Below are 20485 nucleotides of genomic sequence, written 5' to 3' on the forward strand. Positions count from 1 at the left end.
GCACAATTAACTGGAGGAGAAGAAGAAAACATCAGCTGCATTTTAATATAGTACTCCTGTAATTGGTTTGATGTAAACAACCTGCAGTTGTGTGTATGCGTGTGTGTGTCTGTATATGAGGGAGAGAATTTTAATTTTTAATTTGCACAGCAGGATAATAATGAGCACCAAAAAAAAAGTGCATGCTTCAAAAGGATAACCCCACGGGGTCTAAAACATAAAAGACGTCTCGGAATGAAACTGCGAGAGGAGAGGAGAACAAAGCAACATTAAGATGACAAAAATGACAGTGAAAATGGACTAGACAGAACGTAAATGTCAACAAAGCTCCAAACAAATGCATTACAAACAACCTCCACTCGCAGCAGGTGAAAGTAAAAGCTGCCGTCTGCTGTTTGAAGGCGGCTTTTCTTGACTGCTTACATGGAAGAAGGTGCGTTTGCAGGCGGATTCAAGGACGGCGTTTAGCCTTGCAGTGAGTTTGGTGCTTTTGAAGCAAGAAATAAAGTCAAAAAGGACGGACAGAAAGACTGAAGGAGATAAAACAGGAAGAGAGGCTGACAGACATTCAGAAGAAGCTGAAGGGATAAAGGTGATAAAGGCGAATCGGATGGAGGGAGGTCACGTTCTCCTGAGACCAGGAACATACGCACAGACCCCGAGGACACAGAGCATCCCTCCTCCGCCGAAACTCAACCATGAAATTCCTCACACGCCTCCTCGACCCCCCTTCGCCCCCCGCTTCGTCCCTAACGTCACTTTGACGGCTCAATAATTGACTGCTTATCTTTTATTAATAGAGGGAGCCATTAGGGCGCAGAAACACGTCTGGGGTTCGGTCTCAGAGACAAAGCGCTGCCGGCCCTCAGGTCAGACACCTCCTCTGTCCTTTTGTCTCATATCTGGGCATCTGTTCAGAGCTTCACTGTACCGCGGCTTCTTGATTAGCCTCACACACAACAGAGGGGTCCTCAGTGTCACTGTTAGCATGTTACCCACAATGCAAAGGTGACATCATCATCATCACCGAGCAGGAAACAAACGGGCTCTTTTCAGATCACCTCCCCAAAATGTCTACTTTTAGGGAAAAAGATGCTTTCATTTTTGAAAACTACAGAGGACGAGAGAGGCCTCAGATGTCTTCAAAGAGACTCAAAGCATATCAGCGAGTTTTCTTATGATCAAAACTCAAATATCACATAACATGGAGATGACAAAATCAGCCTTTTTGCCAAGATCCAAACCACCTCATTGATGCTGCTTTAGTTCGGTCTGACGGACGGAGCAAAGGCAGAAGAAAAGACAGCGATTGATCAAAAGATCAAATTTTACTTTAATCAATCTCTGATAGAGGCTGAAAGATGAGATTCAAAGAGGTCACTGTGGGTATGGAGGGCCCGAGAGGACAGAAGCAAAGCTGATTTCTTCCTGTAAGATTTCTGGTTATTACAAAAGATCATTAAACAAGTCTGAATAACGAGAAAACAATTATCCAATTAATCTGCAAATGTTTCTTCAGATGAGACATTTCACTCATGCACCATTTAAATATGTTTCTTAATAGCATGGTATTATTATTTTGTAATTCTGTCTAAACAACAATTATTTCACGGTGAAGACAAAACAAAACTTGAAATTATTATCATCCAAGTCCTCTCTGACTTATGCAAAACTAAGAGACTGAGATGCTAAACTGTGGCACAATGCTGCTGTGAGGTAAACGCTAACACCAGCATGCTAACATGCTCACAGTGACAATGCTAACATGCAGATTTTTAGCAGGTATAAATTTTAGCACTTTTGGGCATGTTAGCATGTTAATGTTTACTGGACACAAAGTCCACATGAGGCCAGTGCAGATGTCATTAGTTATGTCATAAAAGTACAGGAAAATGACATTTTTGACCTGATGACAGTGCTAAATGAGAAGCTAAAAGATCACCAAAGTCATCCTGAGGAGGACATGAAGGTTGGCACCAAATTTCATGGCAATCCATTCAAGAGTGAGATCAACAGATTTCACTTAAGACTACAAACAGAAAGAACAGAGGATCAACAGAGATTGATTCATCGTCTGTGAACTATGAACATCTGTACCAAATGTTGTGTCTATCCATCCAATCCTTGTTGAGACATTTCAGTCTGGACCAATAGAATGAGTAAAAGACCTGCACTGCCCTCCCTTGAGCCACAACGCCGATGTGGTTAAAAACAGACAACTTCAAGTGGCTTTCACATCAAAACCACAAATCAATCCCAATGAGATATTACAAGATACTAAAAACACACGAGAGACAAAAGATAAAACGCATCATTTGGCTGTATTTAGTTTATTGGAACAACTTTGACAAGTTTCCCAACTGAGCAGCAAAAGTCAATAAGCTAACTGAATAAGAGCACTGAGCACTCTGAACTCTGAACTCTGGAGTGAGCAAACAAAAGATCGATAGTGTCCCTCACTGTCTCCCAGTCTGTGCGAACTGGAGCTGAGGATGATGGTGGTTTACGGCCTTCAGCGCCCGCGGACTCCAGAGCTGCTGAATGAAATCCCTCTAAAGCAGTGGAGGGCGGCTCATCCTCCTATAAAAAGCCCTGCAGGGGAGATAAGAGTTATAGAAGGTGCACTCAAGCAAGCGCAGACCTTCAGCTTTGTTTCCAGCCGTTTGTCCTGCAGAGACTTTCACAAACTGATCAGACGAACCGAAGCTCTCTGCAGGGATGAGGACAGACTGAGGATGAGGTTCAGTGGGTAGATATGAAGGGTGAATCTGACAGTTTAATATATGGATTTTGCAGAACAGCTGCTGCGTAATATTTAATGTCGACTGTTGTTTTATAACATGTCGTTGAGACGCTTTCACACCAGATTCCCAAGCCGACCTGCAGCAACTCCCCACAAAAACAGCGATTTCATGACTGCTGAACTAAAAATGAACCAATTCTCTGAAACTTTGCTTTCAGTCTGCTACAGAATTAGAAATAGGTCACTCTCCAGCCTTGGTTTTGTTGTCATAATTGGATTTTTATCTGTATTACCCCAAAATATCCACATTCATCTCCTCTGATGATGAGACATTCCTTTATTTTAACACACAGCTCAGTTATTTCTGAGGCTTACTGAAGACAGCAAAGCGTCCTCCGACTCAGCGGAACGCACGAATAACAAGCTGTTGAATACTGAAGAGACATCCGCAAAGACAGAGCTTAATAATCAAATCTCCCCATTCCTGCCCTGCACCAGATACCCTTGGCCATGTTATTTAAAGGCAGAGTGAGAAAACACTGGAGTAGCACTGAGGTAGAGCTCCGTCCACTAAACCAGAAGACGAAATCTCTCTTTTTTTTTTTTTGTAAATGTATAATGAATGAAATCCATTAAAAATGCAGGATAGGGAGATATGAATTCCATTTCCTCCATCAGCTCAGAGAAAGAGTGACCTAGAAACAATTAAAACCTCAATGGATACTGAAACCTATTTTATCCCTGGGGAGATCTGCACGTCTGTGGTTACACAAGAGCATTTTGCACGAATGTGTGTTTATTAGAGAGGAAAACCAGAAGCGAGTGTCACAAAAGAAAGACGAGGTACGTAAGTGGGTTATGAGTCGCACTGAGGTCTGCGGTGAAAACAGCTGACGCGGAACAGAGGCGGGCAAAGAAACATCAAGCGGCGAGCCAAGAGCCAAGTCGCTGTTTTATGTTTCGCAGCCAAAGTGTGAAGAATCGAATCCAGCAAAGAACACAAAATGATGCGTACCCTCTGAGAGGCCCGGGGGGGGGGGGGGGGGGGGGGGGGGGCTGCAGCACAAGCTGGAATACAAATGAGACCTTTGTTCACAGCGATCTGCAGCACGCCACTGCACGCCGCTCCACCCGTGATGCCACACTGGACGCCCACCCTCATCATCTCCAGGGTGGCATTTTCAGCTGGTAACTGAAATGTGATGCCCTCTGGGAAAACTTTGCACACGATTTCGCTCCCATTCGGCCACGCGAGCGTTGGGAGATAAGACTCGCAGTTCATCGCAGTCAGGGCAGAGCTGGGGGTCTTCGTCTTCAAGAGGAGAAGCTCTTCCCCAAACTGCTGCCATGAAGATGGAGCACTTTTGTCTAAAATATAATTGCATGATGTCGATGTCCAAGTTCACGTGTCCGCACATTCTTGGTCATGCTGCCTCTCCCCTTTGTCTCTTACCTTTCGGTTGCTGTTATTGGCTAAGCACATGTAAAAGCTGCAGTCCTGACCGGTTCACACAGTCAACTGTTGATCTCTCAAAACTGGGAACACACACTGAGGAGGTCACATGTCCTCACACTCCAGGGATGTGGGATTAAAAAGACGATCGTTGGCACTCAGTCAGAGTCCGCGTTAACCAGCCTGAGGGTCGACACACAAAGAAATTTTGCATTTTGTGGAATGTTGTTGTGCTTTCTGAAAGTTGTGCTTTGACCTTCAGGGCCACCGTAGCCAGATATTCATTTACATGTCATTTGTTAGATGTCAAACTACACAACGCGACACAGTTCTTCAGAGCACTTTCGTGTGACTGAAACACAAATTCAACAGTGAATCCTATTAACTTAACACAATATTTAACTGCAAATCGAATATAAAATACCTTTACTTTCTAAAAGACTCACAGAAACTCAGAAAAACTAGTTCAGTTACTCTAAAACTTTGAAATTTCATTCATCATTTAATTCATTTTTTCATCAAAAATACTTTTAGAAATGTCGCTTTGAGCTCTACAAAGCTGTGATGGATATTTTTTCACTTTCTTCTTCCTTTTTTGACATTTCCAGGACCAAACGATTAATCAAAAAAAGAAAAAAAAAAAAGAAGAATAACTGCAGATCAGCTAATAATGAAAACAATGATTAATTGCAGCCCGACATGCATATCAGGCATGTCAACACTTTACAACACCATGTGAGAAATGACCATTTTTCATTTTGAGCAGCAGCGTCAGAGCTAAAAATTTAGACTAAATGTGGATTAAACCAACAGCGGGCACTTCAGATCCCATTACAGCGGGATCTGAAGTGCCCTAAATAATTTGGATACAAGTTGAGAATTTGTTAAGAGGACTTCTAATTGCAAAACAAAAAAAAAAGGTTGGCCTCGCTCTTTTGTCTGAGCAGTCTGCAAATGAAGCGCGCAGTCACAACACTGAAACACACAATCGGCACATCTCTGTGTTGTTTGGCTGAAGAGCCCTCAGGCAGGATTTCTCATCGCTGCTCTGACAGATTTTTGCATTATAGGTCGGCTAAAAATGGACACGCAGAGCACTCTGTCCATTTATAAAAGTGTTTATTGACTGAAGTGGCTGAAAGGGTCACATTTGGGCCACCTAGACTTACAACTGTTTTAATCCGGCAGTCTGTCACAGGTCTGAATGTGAGGCTGAATTTTACAGATGTTTAAAGCAGCATGCTTTGAAGCCCATTTTAAAGGAGGTCTCTGCTAAAAACCAATGATTTGAATGCCAAATACTCACCACCTGTATGCTAGAAAGTGAAGTCTTTTAGCTTTTTCAGGAGCAGAAGCTGCACATCACGTACGTTTTTGGCTCACAGTCAGCTCAGATTCACAACAGTCACAGTCAGTTTGAACAGTGACGCTTTGCAGCTTCAGAAGCAGAATCGCCACAAGGTTTTTTAAAGTAGCACTGCAACATCGTCCACTTTTCTGTCTGATCAGTAATCTCCAAAAGCTCACCAAAATATCAGAAAAGCACAGGTCTCATTTGTTGCTAGCATGATTAGCTGATGATGACGCTAATGACAATCAGAAGCTGTGCGCTCAGACATATTTTGTATACCCTTTCTGAACATACCGAGCACACACGTGGACAGCGGAGGAGTGATTTATGCTGCAAAGGTGGAGTGCAAACTTTGAGTATGAGTATTTTGATGCCTTTGTTGTGCCCTCGCCTTGCCACTGGACTCTAAGCTAAGCTAAGCTGAAGCTCATTCACAGTAAAGCAGACGATACATGAGGGTGTGCTTCGTCGCTACCTCGGCATGTCCTCAGGCTCTCAGTCAAATCCAATCAGTAGAGACTGGACTGTGCTGCAGTGATGGTTTAGTTATGATTAGCTTAAATCCACTGGAACTGTTGTGAACCAGCGTGGCAGCATAATCCACCAGTGTCCATCTGTACATTCACAACGCTTCCAACGCTTACCTTCACTAAATAATGAAATACCGCTACGTATTTCCATCTGTTATTAGCACAGTTAGCTGGTTCCAGTTGTCATTTCGCAACCCACAGTAAGCTAATATAATTGTGTGCAACAATGCTAACCAGCTAACCTTATTAGCAACAACTGAAAGCTGCATACTGAGTCATGTTTTCTTAGAAATATCAGTCTGTGTTGTGACCTTGATGACTGTTTTCAACGTCTTTGAGACACTTTGAATACAGTGAAGAGGAGGTGAATGGATCTGGCCTGTTTGAGTCACATCACCACAGTGTGAACCACAGCAACAACCAGCTCCGCTCAGCTTCCTGCTGCAGCTCAGGTCCCGTTCAGGGGAGCAGGATATTTCCTCTGCGGGGTCACATGTCACACAGGAACCCATTTCATGAAGCAAAACGACGCGGCCTATTCTCTAAGCTGTAACCAAAGCTTTTAATATCCTCTGTCTGCTAAAACAAATATGGATTAAAGAGACAGTGAAGCTCTATTTTACAGACAGATCGCACGGAAAACATCACTCCTTTCTGGACCACATTTGTATAAACAGACCAGACTCGACTGAATGTGAGGTTTGTCCTCATTTGAGCTACTTACTCTCGTTATTAAAATCTCCACGACTTCAGCCGGCGTCTGTGTCGCAGCAGATTAGCTGGACCACGCCGCTGTGGCTTGCTCAGCATCTGGGAGGCCAGAAAGGTTATGTTTACAGGCTTGTAAGGGGATGCTTATTTCTGACTGGCAGCGATAATGAATGCTCATTTCTACAGTCATCCAGAGGCAGAGATGAAAGGTTTTAGTCGCCGATGCCAACCTCGGGATTTTCGCCGCGTCCATCTGTCCAGCCAATACATCAGGGAGGAGTCCGGTGGAAGCACGGAAGAGGTCATATGACTCAGCCACCCAGGAGCAGGATGCCAGACGTGGCACAGCAGCTTTCCTAATGACTACAATATGTTAAACCTTCTAAGCTCTCCTCCCGGCCGCAAGTTTTCTAAAAGGAACCTGACCTACATTTCTCCTCCATGCTCTGAATTCAGAAGAAGTTCTTTAAGCCTCAGTGAAGGGAGAACTGAAATAGCAACTCCCTTTTCTCACGCTGCCTGCTGCAAGAGGCGAACCTGCAGCCCAGCCTACGGAGCCTTCCTGCAATTAAGCGAAACTACGAGAGCAAAAGCCTCCGTTCACTGGAGATTACACAAAATGCACCGATGAGGAACAAGCTGTCAATACAGGGCCATACAGACAACACACTCAAGCAAAATGTGCACATTAATAATCAACAAGCAATGCAGGACAGACTGGGTGCTTTTACCATGTTTACCTCTGCCAAAGTGCAAAGTAATACACCGCTGGTATGGAAATCAGTGACTAATGTATTACAAGGATTTCCCTGGAAGTCAGAGTTTGGACGGACAAATCAAAAACACAGCCGCGCTGTCGACACGACCGCGTCCACAAACAACAACTCGACTCAACTTCACATGTCCACAGGCCAGAATAATGAATAAGACAATGAAAGAACAAATCAAGGTGTCGGGAAAGGAGTCAAAAGAGCAGAGCTCGAAGTCACGACGAACAACAACGACAACCAAACGCAGCAAGTACGAAATGAAAATGTCAGAATCACTGCACCCAGTTGAGGCCGAATATAGCAGCTGCCTCGCGAGTGAGGCGTAAAAATTAATTTCAACAGAGACAATTATCCAGGAAAAAAGCTCATATGACTAAAATGGAAGGAGTTTCCGTCTGTCTGTCTGTATGTTTGTCTGTCGGCTCTTCGACAACCGTTCAACCGACCGACGTCACACTGAGGGGTGTTTTCCCGAAAACTTAAAAGAAGCACAGTGTCGAGCGCGAGCTCTGGAGATCTGCGGGGCACAGATATGAACGGTGCATTACTACCAACAGAAGTACACACTGTGTGGTGAATTGAGAGGGGACTTTTATTAACCGCCAAATGCCGTGATGGGTCTAAATCAAACGGCTCAGACATCAGCGATGTAACACAAGGGATCCTGACCCACCTGACCCAGGTGGCTAGCTGTTAGCAATGACAGCAGCCAGTTGATTCTCTCACATTCTTATGTATTTATTTTTGCACTATTTAACTCATTGTTCAGTTTTTTAGGGTTTTTTTTTTTTTTGCCTTTTTTGTCCTCCATCCATCCATCCATCCATCCATTTTCTATGCCGCTTATCCCTTTCGGGGTCGCGGGGGGGCCGGAGCCTATCTCGGCTGTCGACGGGTGGGAGGCGGGGTACACCCTGGACCGGTCGCCAGCCGATCGCAGGGCACATACACACATCCATTCACACTCACACTCACACCTAGGGGCAATTTAGAGTCACCAATCAACCTAATGAGCATGTTTGTGGTCTGTGGGAGGAAGCCAGAGTATCTAGGGAGAACCCACGCATGCACGGGAAGAACATGTAAGCTTCACACAGAAGGGCCCGACCCGGGAATTGAACCGGCGACCTTCTTGCTGTGAGGCATGCGCACTACCTGCTGCGCCACCGTGCAGCCCCTTTTATGTCCTCATTGTCTTTCTTTATGCAAGGACACTTAATGCAATGTTTAAGAGTCCAGAGTCTGATTCCTTATATGTGCACACATTGGTGGCACGGTGCTGCAGTGGTAGAAACTGTTGCCTCACAGCTAGAAGGTCCCGGGTTCGATTCCCACCTGGGGCGCTGTGGGCGCTGGGGGTGTGTCCTCCACCACGTCTTCGGTGCCTGCTGCCTGCTTTATCTCGAGGAAAAGGGCCTTTCTGTGTGGAGATTGCATGTTTGCATGTTCTCCCTGTGCTCACCTGGAGTATCCTCCATAAAAAAACCTTTAAAAACATGCAAGAGATCACCACCTGACCAATGGTGACAAGAAGGAACTGGAGCCCACCGCTCCTGGTCTGCCGCGGAGGAGGGACTTCCAGGATGGGTCAAATGCGGAAGAAATAATTTCACCAAAGCATGGCATGTGCATGCTGTGTCGTGTTGTGTGATTAATAAAGTGAACCTTAATCTTAGTACGTGGCCAATAAAGCTGATTCTGATTTGCTAAGGAGTCAGTTAGTCGGTTAGTCAGTGTGGTCCTTAAGGAATCTGCAAGCAGAAACAGAGGAGGCCAAGCAATCAGACACGCTCTGAACAGGCGCTGCATTAGCGTTATTAATTTCACGTGCGTTGATGTGACACTGCAGATTAAAAGGGCGTTTCTGAAATGAGAGACTATGAATGTTCATGTTGATTCATTTTCCGCCTTTCACAGATGGAAAGCACCTGCACTAATCGAAGCTATAAAAAGAGTTTAAGGCGAACAGAACAGCTCTCAAGACCTTCAATAAATCATTTACATGTGCCACTGGACAACAAAGACACCTTGGAACATGTCATTCAGGGACGGATGATCCAAAGAGGGACGAGGCAGCCGGCACGCAGCTCTACCAATGTCTCCTTTCCTTTTGACCACACTAAGCCCCAACTGTTTGCGAGCTGCCTAGATATAATCTCATCTACATCTGGCACCAAGTTTTGACAAATCTCTCTGCCTTTTCAGCTCGTTAACCTCATTTTCCTGCATTACCTCCGAAAGCGCTGGAGCATGTGACAAAGTAAACAGGTCCCAGGACGCTCTGCGTAATCACAGAGCAATTTCAATAATTTGAGCAACATTTGGAAAGAGGCCACCTCTGCAGCCAACAATCACAGAAACCCAGTTTGACATGATGAAGCTCTTTAGAAACGGAATTCATCCGTCAGCAGAGATCAGATTTGTGGCTTTAGGTTAATCAGTGAGTTACGACATGAGTTACGATATAAACATGGCATTATATGTTACTCAGTCATCTACACTGACTGGCCTTTTTACAGGCCTGCAGCAGCCACAGATGACAGATGATTTCCTTTGTTTATCAGATTATTTGATTTGAGAGAATTTCAACAGATCTAGCAAAGAAATGCCTCTAAAATCCACGACCTAACTTGACTTCCAGGTCCAGATTCAAGCTTCTCAGCAGCATCTCATGGATTTATGAGCCAATTCCATGACATCCAAGCAAATATATTGACAGTGAGAAAGCTGTGGAAAAAGCTTGCATGCGAATTCATCATTAATTCATTTCTCATTCATTCGTTTGATGAATTAAGGAGCTAATTCTCCACCTGTGGACTAATCGATAAACCAGGTGATTTCTATCCAAACATTAAGCTTTAAACCTGCATTCATTCATTTTTGGCCACTTGAGAGCAGCAGAACAAGCTGCAAACACTAACATATTATCAGTTGCTTATTTACACATTTACAAGATGTGGGGCAACATTAGCATTGATTTGGAGCCATCCCGTAAATGTAAGTCCAACATTTACTCTCCTTTTGGCTCAGTTTTTGGTCTCCGCCAACTCCTCTTCAGCTGCTAATTGGTTTTTGGGGTGTTTTTTTGGTGGCACGGTGGCCAGGTCCCAGGTTCGATTCCCGCCTGGGGCGCTGTGGGCGCATGGGGGCGTGTTGTCCACCATGCCTTTGGTGCCTGCTGCCCTATAAGGGGCCTTTCTGTGTGGAGTTTGCAGGTGTATCCTCCACAAAAAAAAACATTAAAAACATGCAAGATCACCAGCTGACCAATGGCGACAAAGAGGAACTGGGTCCCCGGGCGCCGCTGTCGGCTGGCAGCCCACCGCTCCTGGTCCGCCGCGGAGCAAGGACTTACCAGGATGGGTTAAAAGTGGAGAAAAGACTTTCACTTAAGCATGACGTGTGCAGTTTCCCTCTGTAACTCTGCATGTTGTGTGTTGTGAATAATAAAGGGGTCTTCTTCGTCTTCTTTACAATGCTCCACCAGCTGGTCGCTAACGTTGTCTGTCTGCCGTTAAGAGTGAAGCAGGGAGCGCGCAGAAGGTTTTTAGAGCTTTTTCACTGAAAATAAAACAGCTGCAGGACTCAACGCGGTCAGGAGCAGCCGTGAATCCAAAACAACGAGCTGAAAGACGTTAAAACTCTCCTCGGCGCTGAGGAGAGCTGCAGAGACGGGCGATTATTCTTTGAGGATCGATCACTACCAACGACACATCGCACGATACATGTAGTCATTTGTTCTGTTTTGAATACAAAGATTTTGATCGGTGCACCTTTAATTGAAGAAACATCACATTTTGAGACACAACAAACGATGAGCTTTCAACCTGAGAGCAACCACCGAGGTGCGACTGTTTCCTGAGCCGTTTCTGCTGATAAATGAAGCCTCGTTATTTGATATCTCACCAGTAAGCTGCTCTTATCGTGGTGCAGGTTCATCTGGATGCCATTTAGTCTGCTCTCCGTCACCCTGAGGTCTGTTTAGACTAAAAGACCGACTGAAGAGTTCGATACGTTATGCCCTGAGACCGAACATTTCCAGCGACATACGAACTGGCCAAGGTTGGTTTGGCTCCGCGGCGGCAGAGCTGACATTTTCCCCCACAAAGCGAACGTGCCGCTGAGTTGAAAAAGAAATGTCATTCTCAACTCCGTATCTCAAGTGGCACATGTGCTTGTCCCATTTTCTAATTAGCGTGAATTTAATTTGGGGAGCGTATGCTAATAAAGCGTCAGCGCTGTAGATTCATGTAGAATATTGCACACTAATAAAGTCTTGGCTCCCGAGCCCAAAGGTATTTAACGACTGTCTTTTACTTTTCATCAGTTTTCATTCAGCAGAGAGGACGAACGGCGCTCTGTGCCGCTGCGGTGTTTCTTCATATGCAGCTGAATCATGAACACACCGCAGACGGGTTAAACCAGGCTGTTTAGGGTAATCTGCTGTTTACGTCTGGAGTTTATCAGCTGTGTAATATCAGTCAGCTTGAGGCCGTGACTTCTGATTGGAGTCACTGTCATGGCCGCGTCCCGTCTGGCAGCTCAGGTTTTTACAGTTTTTCGCCTTTTTGTGGATGCAGACTATATATCAGCTGTCATATCGTGGCTGTGTTCATGTTCCTAAACTCACTCTGCAGGAAGGCAGGAGATTTGGAACAAGCTAAACAGACATTATCAACATCGGCTCCTTAAAATCAAACATGGTCTGTGGGGAAATAACAGGCGAATGCAAAAAGCAGGCAATCATGGCGCTGGGCACCGAGGCATGAGGGAAGTCAGCTGGAGGCAAAACCGATCAGTCTGCAGCGTCGCAAAGCATCTCAAATGTGAGTTTATGTGTGTGCGAGGAGGCGACTGCCCTTTCCCGTCCTTCCCCGTCCGTCCGTCCTCCAGGATGTGCTGCATCAGCAAGATGGAGGAGGCTGGATATCTTACATAAGGCCCTCTGACTTAACGTTTCAAAGAATGTGGCACAAAGACATCAGCATGACAAGAAGAGAAGAACAGCATCAAAATGAAGAACACGGTTTGAGACGCCAGCAGCACTGATGAGCGGCTGGTCCGCCACTTCAGCCCAGACTGAAATATCTCAACAACTGTTAAATGGATTGATATGAAATCTTGTGAAGACATTCACCAGGGCCTTTCCTCCTGTACCACCAGCAACTCAGAGTTTTCACTTATTCGGTGAAACATCTGAACATTTGCAAGCTGGGTTGTCACAAATCTTTGTGCAGACGTTCATGGCTGCCAGAGGATGAATCCTAATGACTTTGGTGCTCCCTCAGAGTGCCACCATGAGTTTAATATTTGTGATGTTGAGAAAAATAAATTAATTACTAAATGCACCATCATGAAATCTGGTGCATGCATCCTCAGCTTTACTTTTTGTGCAACTTAGCAAATGTTAGCATGCTAACATAAACTAAGACAGGGAGCGTTATACCTGCTAAACATGTGCGCATTAGCGCGCTGCTGTTAGCGTTTAGCTCAAAGTACAGCCTCACAGAGCTGCTGGTGTGGCTGCAGACTCTCAGCCTTTTCAAAACTCCCAAACATTGGTACAGATCAGTCAGCGAATGCAGGACAACAAGAACAAGAAGGGGGGCATAAAACAATGAGAGGCTTTAACTGCCTCTCATTCATCCTACTCTAAATTCCCGCAGTGTGAGCATCCCAGGCAGCCAGGGGACAAAAGAGCAAGTGTCTCACTGCTGCTCAAAGCGACATCTCAGCACTCTCGCCTCCAACAGGCCCAAATATGACAGCCTACTGGGTCCAGCTGCCACTCGACGGCCCGTTCAATCCCGGCTCTGTCTCTGAGATTGGCCCCGTCTCTCGCGGCACTTAGCCCGTGGGCTGATGCGCAGAAATGCAACTGATGCCCACTCGAAAAATGCCAAGATGAAACGCAGCTTCTTGACCTTGGCTGTTAAGAGCAGAGAGGCTCAGGTGCAGGATGGAGGGCTGAAGTGGCTCTCAGATGAGACGTCCATCTTTAGGAACGAGCGCGCAATTACTGGAACGCATTCAGACGCCCCGAGCGATGAAAAGGCGCTCACTGAGATGCTTCTCGTGAGGAGGTGACAGAGCATGAAAGCACATTTAATATTCACATTCAAGATGTCAGACTGATACTTAGGCAGGCTGCTGAGGAGCGGGATGAGGACGTACCCCCCATGCACTTCATATTCTGACTATCAGTATGAGCAGCAGCAGAGCAGATCCTCATAAACTCTCTCTGCTGCCAATAAAAAGGTCCACATGACAACATTTGTATTTCAGCAGCCTCTTCTCCAGTCATCTCGATTTCCAGACCGCAGGCAATTACCATTCAACCACCCTCGAAGATAGGTGATTAAGGCCCCTCCCTTACCTATGATAGGTGATTATTAAGCATCTCAGCGTGGAGCAGCACTTGTCCTGAAGTGACTCTTGGAAACGTGAGATCAATGCCGAGGCAGCACTTCTATAAGCCTCCCAGCCTAATAGCTCCGGGCTTCAGAGACCTCCGAGCCACAGCGAGCGGGATTTATCGAGGCATGAAGAAATAATGGGAGAAATGGATAAAATCGGGGGACGAACACACTCTCAGATTAAACATGCTACTTGGCTCCTTATGAGGCACAGTTGTTCGCCTGAGTGTTACAGCAGTGATGAACCCGTGGCAGGTGGACACAGCATGGATCACATGTGAACTCCCATTTTGGCAACAAATCGGTATGGCTTGTTGTTAGAATCAGAGCGTGTCTGTGTTTACGTCTACGCATGGATCACTGCAAGGTTACTAGGCCGCACGCTGTCAGCCCGGAATGTATGGCCTCACATCTTCCATCTTATCATATCATATCATCATTTTTAAGTCTTGTTTGTCTTTGAACGCAGCCTGAAAACGCAGCCCTTGCAGTCGTATGTTTGCGTGCAAAATAAATGACATCAACCTGCAAAGCTCAACTAGTGTGAGAAATGTATACTGATGCCACAACCGTTGGGACGCTCTGTAAAACCTCGCTCCACCCCTGCTTGAGAGTGACTGAGCCTTTCCAGGATTCCCCTTTCATACCCAATCATGATGCTATCACCTGTTATCAATCAGCCTGTTTACCTGTGGAATGATCCAAACAGGTGTTTTTGGTTGCTCCTGTCCCAACGTGTTTGAATCATGTTGCTGCATCAAATTGAGAATAAGCAGATATTTAGAAAAATCAGTGAAGCTGATGAGATGAAACACTAAATATATTCACCTCGTGCTGTTTTCAGTTGAGTTCATGTCAGAGAGGATTATCAGATTACCACATTCTGTTTTATTTCTGTTTTTCACAGCGTCCCAACTATTCTGGAATCAAGGTTGTGTACTGAATCTTTATTTATCCTTTAAAAGTGTTGGAAATATGCTTATTTTTTCTTTATTTTCCAGGGGAAAAAATCTATGCAAATCTCATATCTGTCAGTCTAATATGAGGCTGGAGCAGGATGGTTAGCTTAGCTTAGCTTAGCTTAGCTTAGCATAGAGACTGGAAGCAGGAGGCTAGCTTGGCTCGTAAATTTACATTCGAACTTCAAAACTTCATATTCAAACGTAAGATATGAGTGTGGTATTTACCAAAAAGTCCAACTAATTAACCCATCAGCATGTATTAAGGCTGCTGCTGGCATGAAATACACTCTGACATCATCAAATACGACTCAAGATGAATGTTGCATCTTTTCTCTCTCATCATGTTTCATAACCAACCTAAGGAATCAGCATATTGAGGACGATCTGCTTTGATGAGTCTCCGTTTGGCTGCGCGGGACCTCATGAATCATAAAGCTAAAACAGATTTTAGAGTAAATTAAACGTGTGAAAACACTGACTGTGCACAGTCTTTAAGGGCTTTGCTGAAACCTGCAAAAACATTCCCATGTGTCTCCTCGACTCCAGGTCCCTCTCAGGTTTTTTGATTTGGAAAGGATTAAATATTAAAAGGTGCCCTGTGGAGTTTTCTTGCAAACAAACAAACGATGCGTTCGCAGTCAGTGTTGCTCAGCAGAGCTCACTGAGGTTTTGTCCTTGCTTTGGTCCAGGCGGGCGAGCGAACGTCAAGGCGTTTCCTGCCTCACAGACATTTGCAAAGCCGACTTTTCAAAACACATTCAATCCTGTTTTGTTTGCATCCAAAACCAAAACCTGCTCATAAGAGAAAAAGAGGCCAGAAGCTCTACAGGGAAGCTTTAAGGGAGGCGGACAGGCTGACCTCTGAGGACTGACAGCGGTCAGTTTGTTTAGCCGCCTTCAGGGGCTGATATCACCGAACGAGACAGCTGATCTGACATGTGGTTAACAGGCTGAGGTCCTCCTGTCCAAACCCTGACAGACGGCGGTCAATGGAGAGCGGTGGCGCTCTTGACTGGCAGCTTACTTCACACAACAAGTGACTCTGCTGAGCCTCATTCACACCAGAGCACCGCGCAGGAAACCAACACATTAAATAAAATCCATCTTTACAGTGAAGCAGCTTCGTGTGACGGCCAACGCTGTTCAGGGTCACGGGGGGATTGAACCCGCGACTGTTTCAGCTAAAGGAGCCTTTTTCAACACAGCTATGCTATTCCTGGAAATGAATTAGTCTTATTTCAGCTAAAAGCCACGTAATGTAATACCCACTGAAGGTATTACACTTAAGAGGATGGAGAGAGGCGAAGGAGAGACAGTCGTCAGTTCAGAATAAAAAATAAAAACACGTACGCTCCTCCAGCTCCCATATTAATTACAGCTGCTCCACAGGCTGACAGCTGCTGACCACAGCAGGTATCTGAGAGGAGGAGTTTAAACCGTGAACTCCTGACAGTGTGTTCAGGGCATCACAGCAAAAATGTGCGTGAAGTTACAACCAGGGCTGGATATTTATCAGATTTCAACATGAAGCCTGAAAAAGCTTCACCTCCAGAAAAAAGTTCTTCTTCTTCTTCTGCTCTTTTTTGATGGTTTTGACCACGTTTGCTCTGCTGAAGAAGAAGGAAAAGAGCACCGCCTGCGCCCTGACTGCAAACCTCAAATTTATTACACACAAAGTGCTTCGATCTTTGTCGGATCAGAAGGTTTAAAAATGGAAAACACGCTCAGAGGATTCACTTCTCACCTCACATCGCTTTTTAATGACAGCGTGACGCAATGAAAACACATTAAATCCCACGTTTTACAATGAACGTCTGATTTGTGGCGATGTAAGCGGCGTCTCGTGCGGTTTGATAACTTGGTCGGTTTACAGCGATGGAGGCTATTCTATGCAACAATCACAGACTGACAATTATTCCCATTATTGATTAACCTGCTGGTCATTTTGTCAATGAATCAGTTAAGTGTCCATCACAAGAGCCCAAGATGACGTTTTCAAATTGCTTATTTCGTCTGACCGACAGTCCAAAACACAAAGATATCAAACAGAGGAAACTCATTTGAGAAGCTGGAACCTGAAAATGCTTTAAAAAGTACTTAATATGATTTATGTCTTGTCAAAATAATTGCTGATTAATCAACTACTCAATTAATTGTCTCAGCACCAATGTGAGACATTGATCCATATATTCTACTAAATCTGTGGCTCTTTTCTTCAGCTCAGAGGTTTGATTTTATTTAGACAAACGTCTCTTATCGACCACACTGACAAACAATGCATATGAACTTTTGCTGTTTGCTGTTTTCGAGGTGAACGCTGAACTTCCAGTCTTCAGTTTTACTCCGGCACAGACCTAAAAGTGCAAACAATGAGCTGAATGATAGATCAGGCCATTGTTAATCAGCACTATTTAAGCCATTTGTTCAGCAAATATTCCAAACTTTTAACCATTTCAGCTTCTCGGATGTGAGGATTTGCTGAATTTCTGTCAAATGTCATTGTGAAAATTAGTATCTTTAGCGCTGGTCTGATAAAACACAAAGGAATTTTGAAGACATCACCTTGAGCTCACATCTTTCCTGACGCTTAAAAGACTAAACAATCAACAGATTTTAGCCCTAACATGGAAATCCCCACTGAGTGGACCTGGAGTTTGGGGTTGTTTGTCAAAATAATCCAAACAGTCTAATAATAGCAGCCTAACCTGAGCAGTTAATGAGAATTTGGCAGCGGGGCTTTTAGTATGAGCACAGCCTTTGAGTCTCTGGGGGTCACCGGAGCCAAATGGTCTCCGTGGTGCAGCCTGGCACAGTGAACTGGCACAAAGCTGACACCCCGACAGCTGAGCGGATGATTATGAGCACGCAGGGCTTTCAACACGAAACATACCTGCAGAATAAACACCTTTACAGTCTGATTTAACCCTGCACTGAGAGTGGAGCTGGAGTATTTGTTTACGAGTTGGTATTTGTTTATCAGCTGGTGGCTGCCTGCCAAATGGTGCTCACCAACCAGAAGCCAACAGCAGTTCACCCACCTTTTTATTTACCACTACATGAAGACAGTGCAGATGGCTGAATGAGCGGTGCCCGCTGCGGGGCCTGCATGGGCATCCTCTTGGCATAATGATAGAGCTAGCCGGTGGTAAGCCGCTGTGTAGCGGGAACGTTAGCAATCTGATAAATGACAGCCTGCGCGTCTGGCGCATCGGCAGCGCTGGCTTTAAAGTTTAAAAGGACGCACGCAAAGCGCGCATGCAGCGCCTTACCTCGGGATGCAGTTCGGGGAGGATCCGTCTATCTCCCATGTTGCAAACAGGTTCATGGGCACCGGTCTGTTGAGAGCCCCGCTCCCGGGGAAACTCAACCGGCCACTTCTCTCCGCCATGCTCCGGGCTGCGGGTGGGACTGTCCGACACCGAGCTGGGGATTTGTGAACACACCAGTGCGGGTCTTCTGTGCGTGTGTCCGTGAAGGAGAGCCGTGACACGCTCACATTAGTGCGATGTGAACGCCGGAGGATGAGCTCATTTCTCCGTCCTCGTTGGGCCGGGCGGGTCGGTGTGGTCCTTCTGCGCCGGGGAGGAACTGCAGTGGGAGCAGCGCAGGAGTGAGCGGACCGACCGCAGAGCTTGTTGTGCCTACCACGCTGCTCCGAGGCTATGAGGTGTGATCAGTGCCACACAGGCGCGAAGAGGCCGGGGAGAGCCTGCATCATGCTGACAAAGCTCAGTTACATAAAGAGCAAATGTGTTTCAGTGGTTTCATGTGATAATTGAATCAAACTTTCTCTTTTAATTCATTAGTATTATTATTATGTTAGTTTTGTTTTTGCCACTTATAGACTTCGAGCGCTGCTGAATGGTGACCAGAAGTGTCCACTGTTAAATTAAAAAATCAGATGTTGTGAAACAAATAGTATGAAGTGATACATAAACCAATAGAGTTTTCAAGCTCATCTATATATTGTGAAATTGTTGCTTCTTTTCACAGTAAGAGCTAATTGCCGGTCACTTTTAGAAACCTTGCAACACTAGTGCAAATGCGTCATAAATCCATATATCCTATTAACAACATCATTCAATGTGAAATGTCAGTACTTATGGTTCGTATTCATATCAATGTGCAATACCAGTATTGTTTGCTCATATTTCATTACTCCTTGTTTATATTGTTTGGTTGATATTTAATATTTAATGTCCTTTTACTGATGCCCACTGTGGGACTAATAAAGGTATATCTTATCTTATCTTAACAAGATATTCTTATTGTTTTTTGTTTGTTTGTTTTTTCTTTCTATGGCAGCACTTATTTAATTACAATTACATTTGTGGCACTGCCCTCAGTGCTCTTCCGCCAGCTCGCCTCTGGCACTAAGCACCTCTCATACCTTCCCCAGGAAAAACGTCATTGAAGGTCTCTCCGCGCTGCATTTCGCCGACTTTGTTGGCAGGTGCCGCCGGTGCAGGTCTGGGCGGATCCGCGGACACAAGCAGTGTCGTCGGATCGATTCCCAAAATCGTCACTGCACAGTAATCAGACACACAGGAGCTCTACTGCACCACCTCCACATGTCACAGTGCTGCTGGTGGAGGGTAAACCCCTCAGAGAGACTCGCGTGGTAGTTTAACTCCCCCTGTTATTCAAGCTGGTGCTCACTATATCACACACGCACCTACTCAGTGTGTTAATGTCAGTTTACTGTTTTGACCTGCAGACCACATGAACAATTTTCTAAATATGATAATGTTCATATTCATCAAAGATCACATAACAATAATAATAATAATAATAATAATAATGAATATTAAACACTCCTTCAATCTCGTTTAATGACATCTTACTGCAAGCAGGTGGTGCCACCGTGTGGTTGAAGCTGGACATGCTGAGAGTGCGGAATGACCCTTTTGTTCTCTGGTACATACATTGATTTAATTCAATATCTTTTGCAAACAAACATGTCTGACTTCAGCTTTATGGAGGAGGAAGCATTCACCTTGACGGTCTTCAGGGACTGTGTGGACTTGGTCGCTTTAAGGATTAGTATGTGTTAGTGGATAAGCTGTTATCACATTAATCCATGGATAGCTTATCTATACATACTGTTTTATCAACGGCCACTCCTCTCAGACTATTAATAGTTGTGACCTGTTGAACAAACGGAAGAATACACAACTTAAGTTTGTACTTGTTGACAGTTTACTTAAACATGATGGCAACAACATGGTCACACAAACATCACATGTGCTAAACTGTATGTACTGAGAGGAGACATCCTAAAAAATGTACTAATATCTGATGCTCATACAGAGAACTGATTTATTCCCCACTGCAGGCTTAGTCTACTTTCCAAAACATTAAAGAGCTCTCACCGGTCACTTAACGTGTGGATCATCTATCAGCGCGGGGTATTAAACTGTGCATCACCTCCACACATCATGTCTAATAACTCAGTTTCTTTCTCATCCTGCTGTGCCTTGTTTTATATTCTAGTCAATGAGTGCACTTCAGTCCTGATGGATAGTCGATATCTTTTATATCCGTTTGTG

At 44.9% G+C, this 20485-nt stretch overlaps 1 protein-coding gene across 4 annotated transcripts in view; it reads right to left on the reverse strand.

Moving 5' to 3' along the window:
• Nucleotides 1-18605, reverse strand: part of pacs2 (phosphofurin acidic cluster sorting protein 2) — a 56609-nt gene extending 38004 nt beyond the window's left edge. For 3 of the 4 annotated variants that reach the window (XM_070978515.1, XM_070978513.1, XM_070978511.1), the window contains exon 1: nucleotides 18206-18601. In XM_070978515.1, coding sequence (XP_070834616.1) covers nucleotides 18206-18324 — 119 coding nt within the window. In that variant the 5' untranslated portion in view covers nucleotides 18325-18601. Of the gene's footprint in view, nucleotides 1-18205 lie in introns of all 4 variants that reach the window. The other variant, XM_070978514.1, reaches the window with a different exon arrangement.
• Between the last annotated feature and the right edge of the window lie 1880 nt (nucleotides 18606-20485).

Source organism: Chaetodon trifascialis, chromosome 14 (assembly GCF_039877785.1).
Source record: "Chaetodon trifascialis isolate fChaTrf1 chromosome 14, fChaTrf1.hap1, whole genome shotgun sequence".
NCBI lineage: Eukaryota > Metazoa > Chordata > Actinopteri > Chaetodontiformes > Chaetodontidae > Chaetodon > Chaetodon trifascialis.